Below are 20,520 nucleotides of genomic sequence, written 5' to 3' on the forward strand. Positions count from 1 at the left end.
CTTTCTGAAAGTCCAGGGACACTACATCCACTGCCTTTCCCTTGTTCATTTTAATTGTTACATCCTCAAAAAATTCCAGAAGATTTGTCAAGCATGATTTCCCCTTCGTAAATCCATGCTGACATGTACCGATCCTATTACTGCTATCCACTTGCACCACTATTACATCTTTAATTGGACAAAGTCAGCATGGATTTATGAAAGGTAAATCATGTCTGATGAATCTTATAGAATTTTTCGAGGATGTAACTAGTAGAGTGGGTAAGGGAGAACCAGTGGATGTGTTATATCAGGACTTTCAGAAGGCTTTCGACAAGGTCCCACATAAGAGATTGGTATGCAAACTTAAAGCACACGGCATTGGGGGTTCAGTATTGATGTGGATAGAGAACTGGCTGGCAGACAGGAAGCAAAGAGTAGGATGAAACGGGTCCTTTTCAGAATGGCAGGCAATGACTTGTGGGGTACCGCAATGCTCAGTGCTGGGACCCCAGCTATATACAATATATATTAATGATCTGGATGAGGGAATTGAATGCAACATCTCCAAGTTTGCAGATGACACAAAGCTGGGGGGCAGTGTTAGCTGTGAGGAGGATGCTAGGAGGCTGCAAGGTGACTTGGATAGATTGGGTGAGTGGGTAAATGTATGGCAGATGCAGTATAATGTGGATAAATGTGAGGTTATCCACTTTGGTGGCAAACACAGGAAAGTAGACTATTATCTGAATGGTGGCCGATTAGGAAAAGGGGAGATGCAACGAGACCTAGGTGTCATGGTACACCAGTCATTAAAAGTAGGCATGCAGGTGCAGCAGGCAGTCAAGAAAGCAAATGGTATGTTAGCATTCATAGCAAAAGGATTTGAGTATAAGAGCAAGAAGGGTCTACTGCAGTTGTACAGGGTCTTGGTGAGACCACACCTGGAGTATTGCGTACAGTTTTGGTCTCCTAATCTGAGGAAAGACATTCTTGCCATAGAGGGAGTACAGAGATGGTTCACCAGACTGATTCCTGGGATGGCAGGACTTTCATATGAAGAAAGACTGGATAGACTCGGCTTGTAACCGCTAGAATTTAGAAGATTGAGGGGGGATCTTATAGAAACTTACAAAATTCTTAAGGGGTTGGACAGGCTAGATGTAGGAAGATTGTTCCCGATGTTAGGGCAGTCCAGAACTAGGGGTCACAGTTTAAGGATAAGAGGGAAGTCTTTTAGGACTGAGATGAGAAAATCATTTTTTACACAGAGTGGTGAATCTGTGGAATTCTCTACCACAGAAGGTGGTTGAGGCCAGTTCATTGGCTATATTTAAGAGGGAGTTAGATGTGGCCCTTGTGGCTAAAGGGATCAGGGGGTATGGAGATAAGGCAGGGATGGGATACTGAGTTGGATGATCAGCCATGATCATATTGAATGGCGGTGTAGGTTTGAAGGGCCGAATGGCCTACTCCTGCACCTATTTTCTATGTTTTCTATGTTTCTAATAATCGACTCCAGCATCTTCCCCACCAATGAGGTCAGGCTAACTGGTTTATAATTCCCTGCTTTCTCTCTCCCTTTCCTGAGAAGTGGGATAACATTAGCTACCCTCCAATCCACAGGAACTGACCCAGAGTCGAGAGAACATTGGAAAATGATTCACGATTTCTAGAGGCACCTCTTTGAGTACCCTGGGATGCAGGCCATTAGGACCTGGGGATTTATTAGTCTTCAGTCCCATTAGTCTACCCAACACCATTTCCTGACTAATGTGAATTTCCTTCAGTTCCTCCGTCACCCTTGGCCCTCTGTCCTCTAGTACATCTGGGAGATTGTGCCCTACCTAGTGAAGGCAGAACCAAAGTACCTGTTCAACTTGTCTGCCATTTTTTTGTGCCTGGAATAAATTCACCTGTTTCTGTCTTCAAGAGGCCCACATTTGTCTTAACTATTTTTTTCCTCTTCACATACCTAAAGAAGCTTTTGCTATCCTTCTTTATATTCTTGGCTAGCTAGCTTTTGAACTTCATCTTTTCTCCCCGTATTGCTTCAGTTACCTTTTGTTGATCTTTAAATGTTTCAAATCCTCTGGCTTCCCGCTCATCTTTGCTATCTTTTATTTTCATACTGTCCTTGACTTCCCTTGTCAGCCACGGTCGCCTCTTACTCCCCTTAAAATCTTTCTTCCTCTTGGAATGAACTGATCCTGCATCTTCTGGATTATTCCCGGAAATACCTGCCATTGCTGTTCCACCATCATCCCTGCTAGGGTACCCTTCCAGTCAACTTTGGCCAGCTCCTCCCTCATGCCACTATAGTCCCCTTGGTTCAACTGCAATGCCAACACTTCTGATTTTACCTTCTCCATCTCAAATTGCAGATTAAAACATCATATTATGGTAACTACCTCCTAATGATTCCTTTACCTTGAGTTCCCTTGTCAAATCTGGTTCATTACACAACACTAAATCCAGAATTGCCTTCTCCCTGGTAGGCTCCAATACAAGCTGCTCTAAGTATCCATCTAGGAGGCACTCCACAAACTCCCTTTCTTGGCGTCCAGTACCAACCTGATTTACCTGCATATTGAAATCTCCCATAACCACCGTAGCATTACCTTTGCGACATGCCAATTTTAACTCCTGATGGAACTTGCACCCTATCTCCGGGCTACTGTAGATAACTCCCATTAGGATCTTTTTACCCTTACAATTTCTCAGTTCTATCCACATTGAATCTACATCTTCTGATTCTATGTCCCCCCCCTCGCAAGGGACTGAATTTCATTCCTTACCAACAGAGCCACCCCACCCCCTCTGCCCACCTGTCTGTCTTTTTGATAGGATGTAAACCCCTGAATATTCAGTTCCTAGATCTGACCCTCTTGCAGCCATGTTTCTGTAATTCCTACATCATACTTGCCAATTTCTAACTAAGCCTCAAGCTCATCCACTTTATTTCTTATACCTCGCACATTCATATATGACACTTTTAATTCGGTATTCACCTCCCCTTTCACACCGGTTCCTAATTTCACCTGAACTCACTCCTTCTGTCCCATTAATTTGGGTCTTTCCTACCTTTTCCTGTACTCTCTTCCCCCTTAACTCCATCCTTATACTACCAATTTGTCAACTCCTCCCCATCACTATTTAGTTTAAACCCACCCGTGCATCAGGTCAAGCAGCATCTCTAGAGAATGTGGATAGATGATATTTTGTCGAGACGCTTCATCAGACTCTCGGTTTGGAACAGGTGAGTTGTCGGCCCTGCCTGCTAGTGGCTGGGGGGGGGGAAGAGATAGGTGCGGATTGAATTGGGCCACCAATTACTCTGACCACCAGAGTGCAGGTAAGGGTCGGCAATGGCAGGTGTGGCCAGGAAGCGTCCGAGGAAGCTGTGTAGGCCCAGGGTTGTGGCGGAAGGTCTGACCCTGAAGCAGCATGAGAGCCGAGCGTGTAGTGGGTGTTGCCGGGGGTACAAGGGAACAGGGAGGCAGCGCGAGCATCCATCAGTAGGTCAGTCCGCTATTGCCGAAATCTGTTATACAGTGTAAAGGTCCATCAAAATGAGGCTTACTGTACTTCGCTTTTACCTCAGGATCATTGTTATTCATAACTGTTCGTGAGAAAATACTTGAGTTTCTGAAAGATGATATACTTCGCAAGATGATCCATTTTCAAATGGATCTGATAGATCCCGATATTTGTTAATGGCCTACAGCCAGCAATTGAATTTATTCCTTCACTCCATAGATGCAGCCTCACCCGGTGAATTTCTCCAGCATTTTTGTATACCGATTTTTTAAGGAACAGCAGTTCTTTCTTAAACATTCTGCTACATAATGAGATTTTTAGGCATGGTGAAAGATTTGGATGCACCACTTTATTCTCCAACTTGTATTTCTATGAGTTTTCCTAATGTATTACAGGTACATCTGAGCAGAGATACCAAATGCTGGAGTAACTCAGCGGGCTAGGCAGCATCTCTGGAGAGAAATGGGTGACGTTTCGGGTCAAGACCCTTCTTCTGACTTGTCTGGGGAAAGGGAATCGAGAGATATAGACAGTGATGTAGAGAGATATAAAATAAATGAATGAAAGATATGCAAAAAAGTAACAATGGTAAAGGAAACAGGCCATTGTTAGATGTTCGCCAGGTGAGAACGGGAACTTGGAGCAACTTGGGTGGGGGAGTAATGGAGAGAGAGGGAGTGCAGGGATTACTTGAAGTTAGAGAAATCACAATTCATACCACTGGGTTGTAAGCTGCCCAAGCAAAATATGTGATGCTGTTCGTCCAAATTGCGTTTGACCTATCTCTGACAATGGAGAAAATATCGCACTTTTTAAAGATTTTACATGGCATAATTATTTCTAGTGCACCACATACATTTAAAATGAACTCAGGGGGTCAGACTGCATCTGTGGAGGGAATTGAACAGATAGCATTTCAGGTCGGGACCCTTCTTCAGACTTCAAACTTTGTCCATTTCACTCTGCTGATGCTACCTGACCTGCTGAATTCGGCCAACGGTTTGATTTCTGCACAAGATTAAAGTATTTGAAGTTTCATGTGACCCCTTTAAAACTGTTTTGGAATAAGGGTAGGTAATATTTGTAAAGGAATTAGGACTAACCAAAATCCACTTGCGTATTATGTTGAGTGAGTTGGAGTGCTAAAGAGCTTAATGAAATGTCAGTCATTTGTCTATCCTGTTGAAGAATAATATAGGGCTTTTCCTCTGTACCTGGTTTCAATAGTCAACATTATAAACTTACATGAAACTTTGATACTTTCTTATTATGGGTGTTGATTTGAGCATTTATTTATAAATAATCAGTAGTGTAATAAATGACTTTAAAACTCCATTGTACAAACATAATGTGTGTAGTTTTTTTTAATACAAAGACTGCAAATGAAGAGACAAATAAACTTACAGAACATATACAATATTTATAATTTATAAACTGGAAGTTAAGACACCTCAAAATTATTGCACTTGCATTTGTTTCCATTTTCCCTTCTTACAAAGTATATTCTGTTACTAGTGAACATATATCTGCTCTGGAAATATTTCTCTTGCAACGTAAAAGCCCATCCAAAACTTTGGACTTTTTAAACCAACATACTATGCTGTGTAAAAATTAATTTACAATAACAGTGTTATGTTTCTGCATTGAAAATGTACATAACCAAGATCACTTGCAGTAAACAATATTAACATTTGTTACGCTGAAACATTACATGTTATAATAAACCTAAAGTGGACAGTTTGTCAGCATTTTCTTCTATTTACAGGTGACGTTGAAGCTGCTTAGGCAGCAGGCGTGATTGGTAATATGTTATGAAGTTCCAGTTTGTTTGTACATAGTACATGCACACAAAGCATTCCGTTATATAAGTACAATGAAAGAGTGCAAAAAGTTATTCTAAAACTTCCAGAAGAAACTAGAGCTAACAAGATTAACAGCATTCTAGAGTAGGCTAGTGCAACATACTGCAATAGTAGAAGTACTTGAAAAGGCCCATTAGCTCTATGGTATGTTTTTCACAATATTAGGGAGGCAAATGAAGTATTAAGGATGCAATGTTTTGCCAATTTGGAACATTAACTTTGCAAATGTTCAGATACCATATGTGGAATGATCAATGTGTAGTAGTTAGAAATGATTAAAAGCCTTTTGCAAGGGCATTCTTTATGCCCAATATAATTTCCATTTTCTCTTCCTCTGTATCGTCTCTTTTTGATTCGCAACCATGATGCGGGGACACAAGATCATATTGCCAATATTTTCCAATCACTGGGAATTTGTTAATGCCACTTAATGTCAAGAAAGCAGAACAGCAGACACCCAATTACTTCAGTTATGGCTTATGGTGGGCCGGTTGACTGTAGGGCAGCCATGGTGTTTCCTGCACTGAGACAACATCTGTCCTATGGTAAAAAAATATTAAAAGAAAATAGCAATTCAAGAAAATTTAAAAAATAACAATGCTTCCCTCTGTCTTTCCTACAAATAAGTTCTACATCCCATGGCTTGTCTTCATTCATGTCCCCAATAGAAATGTGACTGTGAATTTATTTTACGATTCTGGATTAGCAATAAGTCTAAGATGGCTGAAAGATATGTTCTTTTTTTTTGCAATTTGCACATCAGATGCATGTCTGACGTGTGCTGTCATCAGCTCAAGTAATAATTTAACAATATTTGTGACTCTCAGACTATAATTACTACAATGTAACCTCATCCTATGTTCTACTAAGGAACACACCAATATGTAAACTACCCATAATGAAAATAATGTTTGCAGATCGGTATTGTTTTAAAACCCAAAGCATTTTAAGTATCACTGCAGATGCTCCACCTCGCATACAATTCATGGAAAGTTCTTTCCTACCTGGAAGAATATTAAGGCCACAGCAATACAGAATATGGTTGGTTAAGGGCCAATGTTCTCTTAAAAATCATGTTATTTTCAAACACAACAGATTTGCTAGAATAGCTACATTGGATGCCTCACAAAATGTTACATTTCCAAATGTCTAGTCTTATTAACTAGAAAGGGAGTCATGTTGTTATGGATTCATGAGGTAATGTTATTATATCATCAACAGTTACAGGTTCCTCTTTAATTCAGAGCCAAGTACTGAACAGTGGAACATTCAGTTCAAAGTATTGGTTCCATTAGGCCTCAAATTTTCCACCACTGTTCTTCACAGGACTCCGAGGTGCTCCTTGGGCAATTCTTGATTGTACTATCTTCTCCCACTGCGATAGGTTCTCCCTGGAAACCAGAAATGAAAAGGATAATTTTAAAAAGCTTTCCTGCTTTATCATGAGGATCAATTCATCAATAGATAACGGCACTCCAAGGCAAGGAGAAAGGTATTCTACATGGGACAAAGAACCTACACCAGATGCATATTAGGGACAGATATACAATTGTATGACACAAGTGTTCACATGTCCTAGTATCAGAAACCAAAGACTTACTACATTCATGTGACTTACATGCGTTTAGTTTATAGTTTAAATTAGAGATACAGCATGGAAACAGGCCCTTTGACGCACCGAGTCCAGGCTGACCATTGATTACCCATTTATAATAATTCTATACACTAGCGGCAATTCAGATTGGCTAATTAACCTACAAACACACACTCCACATATTTGCTGCCACATGCACATGAGTGGGTCATTCAAGTCAATTTACTGACGTAATAAATTTAAAATATTTTTTACTTCCCACCAGCCTCAGCTTCCAGTCCATCACCCTTTGAAATTTCTGACACTTGCATCAAGATCCCACTGCCACCCACATTTCCTGTTCACCTCTTTCCACCTGCTGCAGGGACTATTCCCTCCCTCCCTCCCACTCATCCATCCTCATCCACCCCTCCCTGATCCCTGGCATTTTGCCCTGCAACCGCAGGAAATGCAACAGTTGTTCTAGCACCTCCTTGTTCATCACTATCCAGCTGCCTAAATAGCCCTTCCAAGTGAGGCAAAGGTTCATGTGCACCTCCTTTAACCTCACCCGCTGCATTCGGTGCTCCCAATGTTGTCTCCTCTACAACAGTGAGAGTGAGTGCAGTGGGCACTCCGAGTTTACATTCGCATTGCCATTTCAAGTCGCATTCCCGTGCCCATCCTATGCCTTCTCCACTGCTAGGGTGGGGTGGTCAGCCCAAAGCAAACTAGAAGAAGAGCACCTCATATACCACCTTGTCACTCAATGGTATGGACATTACATTTTCTAATTTTAGGGAATCCTCCCCTCTGGTGCGTTCACACTCTAATCTCAATCCGATTCCCCCATGTTGATGCAGTTCTCATATCTCCCCAACCATTCCAGGACCTATGTTTGTCCTTCCCCTCCTGGTTCACTTGCAACCTACACATTATTCCCCTCTCCCATCCGGTTCCATCTGCCTTTCACCTTTCCCCTCCTATTGGTTCCCATTATCACCTCACATATCAATCCGCCACTGCTTATCAGCTGTCTCCACTTAACCCCCCAACCTGGCTCCATTCACCTCCTTTTTACCCCCTTTAGTCTGTCTTCATCTGTCATCTCAATAGAAGATACAGCTTGAAAGAACCTAGCACCAGATTGAAAAAAAGCTGCTTCCCACTGTTATCAGCCTCATATAAGTTTAGGATATATTCCCAATTCATCTCGTTGCAGCACTTGCACAATTTAAAAACCTGCTCTTTCTCTCCAGCTGCAACACAATATTCCGCACTCTGCTTTCTTTCTCTTTTTACACTAACTGTTGTATTATATGGTATGCTTTGCCTGCACACAAAACTAAGTGTTTCACTGTAGGCACGGTCAATAATAAAAACCCAATATAAATACCAACCTTTCTCTTCGACATGGACCCGTCCTCCTCCCCTACCTCCACTTGCACATCATCCTATCCCTTTTTTAGTCAATCACTCACCTCTCGCTCCTACGTCACCACTTCCCCTCTCCTCGTTATTCTGGCCATCTCCCCACTCATTCCTAACACAGGGTCCCAACCTGAATCATTGACAATTCCCACCCCCTCCTACCCCTTTCACAGGGGCTACTTGTCTTTTAGATAGTAGTAAAGTAAATCTTTTAGATAGTATTAAAAATACATTGAAATTAGATCCATTAAGTTTAAAATGATTCAGATACAAATTGTCTCTGGGTACCAAGTATAGGATCTAGACATCCTTTCTTTTCAACAAGGTGAAATAATTAATGAAAGCAACATTTAACATAATCAATATATCAAATATACAGAAAAGCCACCTGAAATTATCCATTCATTTATTTGAGTATAACCTATGGTTTAAAACGTTTGGTTTTTCCCGAAGATTTCCAATAAGTAATATAAACCACTAATTTTGTGGTCTGTAATTCCTCATATGCTCCACCATTAAAACTTGAATTCTTCCTATGAAATATGTCTCCAATTATTACCACAATATCAGCACACATGTCAGAGGGGAGAATGCAGGTGAATGAGGTTAGGAGGGAGAGATAGATCAGCCATGATTGAATGGCGGAGTAGACTTGATGGGCCGAATTGCCTAATTCTATCCTATTCCTTATGACCTTATGAATATCATTATGCCAGATAGTCCCTTGAACTCTCCGTCGCAGAGGGACAGCCTGTTGCTGGGAATTCCCAGCCTCCTGCTTGTCCTGCAGCAACTTCAGATAAACACAAAATGCTGGAGTAACTCAGCAGGACAGGCAGCATCACTGGATAAAGGGAATGGGTAACAATTTGGATTGAGACCCTTCTCCTATCTGAAGAAGGGTCTGGACTCGAAATGTCACCCATTCCTTCTATCTTGAGATGCTGCCTGTCAAGTATTTTGTGTCTATCCTTCAGTGTAAACCAACATCTACAATTCCTTCCTGCAGCAACTTCAGCTCTTTTGAAGTTTAGGCACCCAGAACTTGCCCAGATGCAAAATGTCCTTGATTCAATATGATAAATTGGATAGGCATATGGATGAGAAGGGAATGGAGGGTTATGGTATGAGTGCAGGCAGGTGGGACTAAGGGAAAAAGGTTGTTCGGCACGGACTTGTAGGGCAGAGATGGCCTGTTTCCATGCTGTAATTGTTATATGGTTGTACAGGAAATGCAGGCAGAGCATCCCATGATTTTTCTTCAATCTACTTCTACAAGACTCCAGTGTAATACATGTTTTAGTTTAGTACCCTTATTTATTACTCATAGACAGCAGACATTCATTGGAATAAATTAAGATTACTAAACTTATAGAAACCTCAAGGGGTCCAAATGACAATGACAATTAAATTGACTCTTGACTCTCTCTTGACTCTTGACATAGAAACATAGAAAATAGGTGCAGGAGTAGGCCATCCGGCCCTTCGAGCCTGCACCGTCATTCAATGTGATCATGGCTGATCATCCAACTCAGTATCCCGTACCTGCCTTCTCTCCATACCCCCTGATCCCTTTAGCCACAAGGGCCACATCTAACTCCCTCTTAAATATAGCCAATGAACTGTGGCCTCAACTACCTTGTGCGGGAGAGAATTCCACAGATTCACCACTCTGTGTAAAAAATTATTTTCTCATCTCGGTCCTAAAAGATTTCCCCCTTATCCTTAAACTGTGACCCCTTGTTCTGGACTTCCCCAACATCGGGAACAATCTTTCTGCATCTAGCCTGTCCAACCCCTTAAGAATTTTGTAAGTTTCTATAAGATCCCCCCTCAATCTTCTAAATTCTAGCGAGTACAAACCGAGTCTATCCAGTCTTTCTTCATTTGAAAGTCCTGACATCCCAGGAATCAGTCTGGTGAACCTTCTCTGTACTCCCTCTATGGCAATAATGTCTTTCCTCTGGTTGGTTTTATCTTCATCCCTTTAGATCTGATTAGTTATATCAATTATATTCTTACAAACTAGTGACCTAGTTACCATTCTCAGTAAATTCTAATTAAAAAAAAACTTAAATCTGCAATTCATTGTTTTGCCAAACGCTATGCCTGATCCTCTTTAGCAATCCAATAAAACAAGAGCAAAATAAAGACTGAGTATACACTTCTGGTATAGTTGCAGTGGGGGTATACCCACTGCCCGAGGCTTCTTCCTACTGTGGAAATACATTACTTGAATCAAACTGTTAGCAATTTTGACAACAGATTATGTAAATGAGTTAACTATAATCTGAAATAGTTGAGATTAAGATTTCTTAATCAAAAGTAGAACTCACTGTGTAGGAGCCATTTATGTTTAAGTTAGTTACTGTTAGTCTTTCTGTATCTTTTTTCTCGCCTGTGGGCGGGATTATATACGTAGAAGGGGATGTTTACATTTTTAGGAGTTTAGCGCAGACTCAGAGATTGGGTTTTTAGTTTGCCTCGAGGGATGGTGAGGACAACAGTTTTTACCACGATCACGTTCATGTTCACGAGACGGAAGAAACAGTTTGTAAAACGAAAAGTTATGAATTATTTCTTTGTTTTGTATTACTTCAATAAAAACACAATTAATCAAGAAACAACGACTGGAAAATTCGTTTTTGCTATCTGTTAGTGTGTAAACTATATCTCCATCACATCCCCGAGTAGTAACGGTAATTAAAAGTTGGACATTGAAAAGTTTAGAAATTGCCTTTGCATTAGAGTCAAAAACTGGTTCTACGAGTGTAACTGAAGGAGAAAGCTGAATCTCTGCGAGTGAGATAAGAGCTTGAAACCCTCGAACAAAGAATCTGCCAGTCGCAGGCTAATCAACATGGTCTACACCTGGGTTATCAGAAGCCAGAAGTTACTGAAAGTTTGCAGAAATAGTACCGAGTACAGTATTGAAAAAAGCTGAGGAATCTTGTTTACAGTAGCAAAGATAAACTGCTGGTGCTGAAGCCATGACCTTGAAAATAATGTTATGGATTCCTAGAAGATACGGTGTGTTCAAGCCGACGATTGTTTACAACAGATACTGGGAGAGGAATTCCAGGAGCTCGAATACAATGATGTTTTAAAAACAAAACCAACACAGTTTGTTTTGGATTCCTGCTGATGTTTAAAGAACACTCCGATAAAAGATACATTTATTATGGACCTTCAAGCAGGTAAGTATGAAGAAATGCCACAGGGGGGCGACGACCAGCAGGAGTTGAGAAGATGGGAAAGAGAATCGTCAAGCTCAGTGAGAAAGGACCAGCGGCGTTCCTGGAAAAATGCCAGAAGGAAAGAAACATGGAAGCAGGTTAAAAAGTTGACCATAAACCAGAACGTACTCGTGAATTCAGATGAAAATGTAAAGGAAGTAAAATCTAATCTGGTTCAATTAAACAACCTCCGCCTCGAGATTGGACAAAACCACGTCTTAATACAGGGTTTACAACAGGGCCTGAGGAGGAACGTGATAGGCAAAATCAGTGGTTTTCAAGACGAAATGGAAATTTTTGACGGTTTCGCAGAAGAACAGGAGAAGCGGTTATCTGGAATCGTAGCACAAACAGCTACAGTGGGAAGAGCTACTGATACAATTATATAATTTATTTGTTTTCATTTGAACTTCATTGAGGCTCAAACAAAAAATTGGTTTCTGCAGTCATACACACAATAAAAAGAACCAAGACACAACACAATTTACACAAACATCCATCAGTGAATCTCTTCCTCGCTGTGATGGAAGGCAAAGTCTTATCTCTCCCCTGCACTCCTCATTCTCCTCCCGATGTCAGAGTCAAAGCCCCCGGTGGGCGATAGTAATTGTCCCGCGGCCATTAAAGCCGCGCCGGGAGATGCAAGGCCGCGCTCCGGGTCCTGGTGTTGGAGCCCCCCGGCGGGCGCTAGCAAGTCCCGCAGCCATTTAAAGCCGCGCCGGGCAATGTAAGGCCCTGCTCCAGGTACTTTTCAACCCCGCAATTCGGGCGGGAGAAGTCGTCGTTGCGGAAGCCCAGATGAGGTTGGAGATACAGGTGAACCTCTGTCGCACCTGGAACGATTGCTTGGGTCCTTGAATGTAGTCGAGGGGGGAGGTAAAGGGACAAGTGTTGCATCTCTTGCGGTTGCAACGGAAAGTGCCTGGGGAGGGGGTGGTACGAGAGAGAAGGGTAGAATTGACAAGAGAGTTGCGGAAGGCAGACATGGTGGGAGATGGGAAGATGTGGCGAGTGGTGGGGTCACGTTGGACATAGCGAAACTGACGGAGGATTACTTGGGCGATCGTTTCGCCGAACACCTCTGCTCGGTCCGCAAGAAGTAACCTGACCTCCCGGTGGCTCAGCACTTCAACTCCCCCTCCCATTCTCCGTCCGACCTCTCTGTCCTGGGTCTCCTCCATGGCCAGAGTGAGCAACACCGGAAATTGGAGGAACAGCACCTCATATTCCGCTTGGGGAGTCTGCATCCTGTGGGCATGAACATTGAATTCTCCCAATTTTGTTAGCCCTTGCTGTCTCCTCCCATCCCTCAGCCCTCGGGCTGTCTCCTCCCATCCCTCAGCCCTCGGGCTCCTCCTCCTCCTTTTTCCCTTCCTTCTCCACGCCACCCCCTATCAGTCTGAAGAAGGATTTTGGCCCGAAACGTTGCCTATTCCCTTCGCTCCATAGATGCTGCTGCACCCGCTGAGTTTCTCCAGCATTTTTGTGTACCTTCGATTTTCCAGCATCTGCTGTTCCTTCTTGAACAATAAGAATAACTACCCTACTGCAGTTGTTAGTCGAATATTTACTGCAGCATAGAGGAGCTGTTGATCAAGCATTACAATCACAACTTCAATGAAAGATCCAGCAAGGAATCAGAAGAAATGTCCCGTGAAGAGGTAAAGTTCTTGGATATTATGAAGTGCTCAATAAAGATGATAAAGATCAGGCCCATACAAAGTGATTAGAATCCATAGTCTTTTATTAGCAACACTGCAGAGGTAACTCAAAGAGCTTTCATCTCAACATGCATACTACTAGTCTAATAGAGAGAGAGAAGAGGTCTCTAATAAGCCTGTGGGCGGAGCCACAGTTTACACTAATCTACAGATGGACACTATAGTCTAGAAAGTGTTCGTTTGCCGAATAACCGATGCATTGCCGAGCAGCGCATTCAGAACCTGGTACGCTAGTTTGGCAAGAATACGAAATTACATGATGAATATACATCTTTTCTGAGGGAAATTATCGACAATTATTATGCTGAAATGGTACCAACAGACCAGCTGAATCGAAGTGGAGAACTTTGGTATATTCCACCATGGGGTGTATCACTCAAAGAAATGGACCTTAAGGGTACACTTTGACTGTGCAGCAGTTTTCAAATGGAACATCACTTAACTGCCAACTACTGCAAGGTCTGGACCTTACCGACTCACTCATTGGAGTTCTCATCAGATTCAGACAGGAACCAGTTGCTTTGATGGCTGATATTAAAGCAAGGTTTCATCAAGTTAAAGTATCAGAAAGACATAATGATTATTTGCGATTCCTATGGTGGGGGATGCACAGCAAGGTCTTGTTGAATACCGAATGAAGGAACATCTCTTTGAAGCAGTGTCATCACCAAATTGTGCAAACTTTGCATTAATGAGGACCACTGAGGATAATGAAGCTCATTTTCCAAAAGAAGTGATAAACACAGTAAAGAACAATTTCTATGTGGATTATTGTTTAAAATCTATGTCTTCGGATCAAGAAGCAATTCAAATGGTAGTACACCTGACTTCCCTCTGCAAAAAGTGAGGATTCATGCTATCAAGGTGGATCATCAACAGCCGTGTTGTATTGGAAACCATTCCACCAGATAACAGAGCCAAGGAGATCAGGGAGTTGGACAAATACAATCTGTCTATGGATTGCACTGGTGTGTTGAAACAGATGTGTTCAAATTCAGAATCTCAATTCAGGAATGACCATGTACAAGACAGGACATCCTATCTGTGATTGGTTATACATACGACCCTTTGGGATTTCATGCACCATTTACTCTGCCAACCAAGTTAATTATGCAGGAGCTCTGTCAGAAAAGGCTTGGATGGGATGAGCGTATAACGCAAATCTTCTATCAGCAATGGACAGAGTGGTTAGCAGATCACGACAAGATCTCGGAATTCAAAGTGGACCGATGTATGAAGCCTACAAACTTTGATCAAATCAGATATGCACAGCTGCACCACTTTTCAGATGCTAGTGAAAGTGGCTACGGTACTGTTTCATATCTAAGACTGGAAAGTGATAACAATGAAGTACATGTTGCATTCTTAATGGGAAAGGTCAGAGTGGCACCATTGACGCAAATAACGGTTCCCAGAATGGACCTTCCAGCAGCAGTTTTAGCTGTTAATATTAACATAATGCTGTGAAATGAATTACAACTCAAGGTGGATAAATCTATCTTCTGGACTGATTGCACTACCGTGCTTAAGTACTTCAACAATAAAAACAAATGCTTTCAAACATTTGTAGCAAACAGAATCTCTTATGTAAGGGGTGCTACTAATGTATCACAATGGAAATACGTTAACATAAAGGAATACCCTGCAGATGAAGCCTCTAGAGGACTAACAGCAGACCGCATCTTAAGCAATAAGAGATGGATCAAGGGACCAGATTTTCTCTGTAAGGCAGACAGAGAATGGCCAAAGCTTAAACTGAATTCTGAATGCCTGAAGAGGCTAAGCATCCTATTATTCTCTCGAAGGATTTTCACATTTCAACACTACTGTTACGACATATCCATAGATGGAGGAAGAAATCACATGCTGTCGCAACTTTGTATGAAATATTGGATTATTAAAGCTAACTCTGCTGCTAGAAAGATAATAAAAAAATTGTACTATGTGCAGATGACAGCATGGAAAAGTTGGAGAACAGAAAATGGTAGATTTACCTCTGGATCTGGAGAGGATTTTACCTGATAAACCTCCATTTACAGATGTAGGAGTAGATAACTTTGGTCCTACAGAAGTCAAGAGAGGATGAAGTCTTGTGAAAAGGTACGGTGTAATTTTCACTTGCATGGCAATCAGAGCGGTAAATCTTGAAGTTGCATTTACACTTGACACAGACTCCTGCATTCATGCGTTACAAAGATTTATCTGTCGACGACGTCAAGTTTTATCATTAAAATCTGATAATGGTACAAATTTTGTTGGAGAGGAAAGAGAGTTGAAAGAAGCACTTAAAGGCTTAAATCAGGATAAAATCCAGTATGCTATGCTTCAGCAAGGGATACGATGGAATTTTAATCCCCTGCGGGAACTTATCACGGCGGTGTTTGGGAACGATTGATCCGCATGGTTCGAAATGTGCTACGCTCTGTTCTTAAACAACAAGTTCTGGACGATGAAGGATTACAAACTTTATTTTGTGAAATTGAAGCAATTTTAAATGATCGACCCATTACCAGGAGTTCTGATGATCCTAGGGACTTAGAAGCACTTACACCGAATCATCTTCTTCTGCTGAAGACTAATCCAATACTACCACCTGGGCTCTTTGTAAAGGAGGATTTGTACGTTAGAAGCTGATGGAGACAGGCACAATATATGGCAGATCTTTTTTGGAAACGGTGGACACAAGAATACTTGCCTCTAATCCAAGAACGACAGCGATGGTCAAGGGTTAGGAGAAATTTTATTTCAGGTGCTATCATTTTGGTGGTTGATTCAAATGCACCACGAGGTTCTTGGTTGATGGGCAGAATACTGGAGATCATGCCAAATGTTAAAGGTTTGGTGCATATTGTACGATTTCAGACTAAGAACAACATCTTGGAAAGACAAATAACCAAGATATGTCTGCTTCTAGAAGGCGAAGGCAAAGATAGAAGAATAGCCAAAGAAATCTGAATGCTAACAAATAGTGCATGTTTATTTTGTTTTTGATGTATGTTAAGCTTGGAGCTCCTATTAATTCAGATTCAGATTCAATTTTAATTGTCATTGTCAGTGTACAGTACAGAGACAACGAAATGTCTATTGGTAATTGCTTTGTTATATACATAGAACAATTAGGGGATTGTATAGGAGCCATTTGTGCTTAAGTTAGTTATTGTTAGTATTTCTGTACTTTTTATCCTAGCTTGTGGGTGGGATTATATACATAGAAGGAGGTGTCTACATTTTTAGGAGGCTAGCGCAGACTCAGAGATTGGGTTTCTAGTTTGCCTCGAGGAATGGTGAGGGCAACAGTTTTTAACCATGACACGATCACGTTCATGTTCACGAGACGGAAGAAACAGTTAGTAAGAACGAAAAGTTATGAATTATTTCTTTGTTTTTTTATTACTTCAATAAAAAAAACAATTAATCAAGAAACGACTGGAAGATTAGTTTTTGCTATCTATATATCCACCACATCCCAGAGTAGTAAAAGTTGGACATTGAAAAGTTTAGAAATTGCCGTTACACACTGCCTGAATCACAAAACCTACTTTATAAAAATATTACTTGTACATGATCAATATGAACTCTTTTGCTTAGTAATTATTTAGAAATTTCTGTTTAGATATTGAGCAGCCATTGGATAAAGTTAATACATTTTGTATAAATCTGTAAATTTCATCATGAATTATCATTGCTTTGTCTAATCCAATGTGGCTCTATTTTTTTGCAATTGGTAGATTTAGCACATGACAAATGTTAACAGAAACCACCTATTACCTAAAAGATTAAAGTATCAAGAAAGATCTCCCAGTATTTCATAATGGAGAAAGTAAAGGCTCTGTCCCACTTTCCCAAGATACTCACAAATTCTCCCGAGTTTTCCTCTTAATTCAAACTTGGAGAATGTCCATAGCAAGTCAGTAGATTCAGATTCAGATACAATTTTAATTGTCAATGTCAGTGTACAGTACAGAGACAACAAAATGCATTGAGGCCGTAGGAGTCTGTAGATATGTCGTAGTGGCTCGTAATGCCAGCCATAGGTACTTGGGGCATCAGGTAAGTCGGGATGTTTTTTCAGCATGTTGAAAAATGTGAAAAGAATAGCCCCGATACCTACGGCTGGCATCTCCGAGTTTGAATCAAGGGGAAAACTCGGGAGAATTTGTTAGTAACTCGGGAAAGTGGGACAGAGGCTTAAAGCTCTCGCAATGATGAAGGCCACTTTTTTTTGTTAATCTCGCATTTTTACCAATAAATGCATATATAATTGAAGTCCATTCAGAGACACTTACATTTACTTAATTTATGAATCAGAAATTCAATTAGCTTTAGGATTTCCAGTTAGCTAATTGGTCTAATCTGGTTGTATATTAACTGGTTCACAATGAACAATGATATAACAACATATCCAAACAACTCAAATTCTGGACTTTGTTGAGCCTTAGGGTATCAAATATTAATGTATACCATCTATTTATTAATATTCCCATATTAATGTTCATTCTGGGAAATATGATTGTCTGCAAAATAATAATAAGAAACTCTGAAAATATATTTTGTTTCCATAAGTGGTGTGTGTAGTATTTCTCATTGTAGTGTGGTCATCATAACAATCATGCAGGCATTTATGAATCTCTGAAACAATCCAAAATTGCAAACCAAATCTGGAGAGTTAACATCAGCCATTTTCTTCATAGACAAATCCCAAAGCATCTGTAAATAGCAGCAAGGGCATTCATGAGGTAGGTTCTCGCTGCAACTTTAATCTGCTTCACTGAGTCATTGAGCCACACAGATTGGATTATCCCAAAGGGAAGTGCAAGGTAAATTATGCCAGGAAAGATGGCAGGCATATTTAATATCCTCAAAACTATCTGGGGCGTTTTCCAATCTAGGGAAACTAATAATTCCAACAGTGAGCAACTGTTGCAATGCGTTCCAAGTGGAAGCTGTCTCTATGTGGTCCATATCTCTAAGTATTTGAGAAAGGCCACTCAAGAGCTTGAGACCACTAGAATCATCATACAGGACATTCTGGTTCTGATTACGTGATCCACTACTTTGTTATTCCTTTTGACATCAGTCAGATAACACAAAGGGGTCTCTGCAAAAAGAACACAGTGCACATAGTTAATACATAAATGGAAATTATCCATTAATACAGATATCTATACATTATTAAATATCGTACAAAAATGCTGAAAACAACTTGAGGTGTAAATGTATCAACAATAAACGGGCCATATTAAAACCAACCAATGATGGTTCTGCAAAGAAGTGAGGTAGCTTTCTACTACTTGATATGATTTGTCATTACCATGTAAAAACATGATGTGTAAGTTATTGGGGCAAATCCTCCAAAATTATGGAAGAACTCGGGGATAAGGACCTGGATATTTTTTAAACGGACATGCTGGCTGAAAAAGGAAACCCCCCCCTCAAGGTATCACAGAAGAACAAGTTTAAAGCCTGTCTGTGGGCCTGGGCAGCCACATGATTATGCGAATGGTGAGAACAGGAAAGGCCGGGACGGAGATAACGAGATTATCTTGGAAAGACAAAGGAAGGAACCGAGCCCAGCAGACGGGGGTAAATAACCCGGCAGCAAGACAATCACCATCGTAAATGGCCCATCCATCGGGACAATGGGAGCCCATCCAGGTGATGGGATAACGATCAGGCTGAGGTAAACCCATTATCATCGGAAGCCAGATGGAAACTGGGAATCATCGAAAGACCCTTCTGTCCAGAGGACCACCTGGGAGGTTTCAAGGGGGAAACTCGGGTATAAAAAGCAGGAGGCAAGCAAGGGTTTGCTCTCTTTTCTGCTCTGTTGGACGGCTCCTGACCCTGCATCGATCTGGCTGCAAGTACCCCAGTTGACCTGGTGAAGTTCCCGAAATAGGATCGAGGTTGAGAGAAGGAGGGGAAAGGGGGTGCATTTGTAATTAAAATTGTGTAAAGTACGTTTTTACGACATGCCCGATAATTTTCTTTCCATAGTCTTAGTTTAAAGCAAAAGTTTAGTCACGTATTATGTAGTGTTGGTGAGATTCGATTTCTCATTTGTTCAATAAAGCCTGTAAATTTTAGACTTGCTTTGAGTCTGTCTTGGTTTCTGTTTTCTCTCATCAGCACGCTCTGGTCAAGTCAACCTTTTTTTTTATCCTATCCCACCATAATTCTGAGGTCTAGAACCCAGGGGAACCCCTTTTTTTTGTATTCTCTCTCTTGGGAACCGCTCGAGTGGAGTGGTGGCCGTTTGACCCATCGACAAGGGTGAGAACCACTCGGGCAGTTGGGCCCGAAGTGGAGCAAAGGGAACCAAACCCCTACAGATGGTTAGGGTTTCCGTATTCATCATTAAATGAAGGGTTATGGCTGGACATAAAAGAAGGCCTGAGCAGCCTCCCAGCATGTTGTGGCCCAATGCCAAGGATTGACTTAAGAGAAAAATGACTTTCCATGGGCATGAAGAAGGTTGGAAGCTTTTTACACCTACTTATACCTGAAGTAGATCAGGATTATAATTGAGTTGAATTGTGCAGGATCCAAATATTAATATACTTGCAAGACTGGGTAGCTTTTCACTGGAGTTCAGATATTTCAAAAAAATACCTTTTAAATCTGGATTCTTTCATAGTTTTTGTGCCTGGAATATATTTATACAATTTCCCCTCCAATGGCTGCTTTGTCCAGCTACAGAAAAGATTAATATGTTTATATATACATAGTTTTTATTGATAAAAATATGAAAACATACTTTAAAATCTTTGATATGGTTTGACAAAAATGAAGCATTTTGCCTCTTTTGAACAAAAAATATCTGTTTTTGCACAATTGTTTTTGGTTTATTATTGTCCCGTGTTTGTACGTTTGTTGTATTGTATGGTAAAAATCTTCGTGTTTTACCTGCTTCTTTGACAAATTTGCCTGACAGTACTGAATTGTACAAAATAAATAACTTAATAAGAATGCAAATCAGAAGCAATTGTTCTTCAGGGATTTGATTTATTGCCAATATTCACACAAAAAATATTATTGTTGGTTTAAACATTAAAAGAAAAAAAGTAGTTTATTACCATTAAGTACATCCTTTATATGTGCATTACTTATTTCATGCTGAATAAATTAATTTGGTGGTTTACAGGTTAAAGGTATAATTCTCGGAGATAATACATAGC

The 20,520-nt window shown here is 40.8% G+C and overlaps 1 protein-coding gene across 4 annotated transcripts in view; it reads right to left on the bottom strand.

The window, feature by feature from the left end:
* Positions 1-3,367: 3,367 nt before the first annotated feature.
* The window catches only part of pde10a (phosphodiesterase 10A), a 398,667-nt gene continuing 381,514 nt past the window's right edge, over positions 3,368-20,520 (bottom strand). For 3 of the 4 annotated variants that reach the window (XM_055631369.1, XM_055631372.1, XM_055631371.1), the window contains one exon: positions 3,370-6,772. In XM_055631369.1, coding sequence (XP_055487344.1) covers positions 6,673-6,772 — 100 coding nt within the window. In that variant the 3' untranslated portion in view covers positions 3,370-6,672. Of the gene's footprint in view, positions 6,773-20,520 lie in introns of all 4 variants that reach the window. The other variant, XM_055631370.1, reaches the window with a different exon arrangement.

This window comes from Leucoraja erinacea, unplaced genomic scaffold (assembly GCF_028641065.1).
Source record: "Leucoraja erinacea ecotype New England unplaced genomic scaffold, Leri_hhj_1 Leri_73S, whole genome shotgun sequence".
Taxonomy (NCBI): Eukaryota; Metazoa; Chordata; class Chondrichthyes; order Rajiformes; family Rajidae; genus Leucoraja; species Leucoraja erinaceus.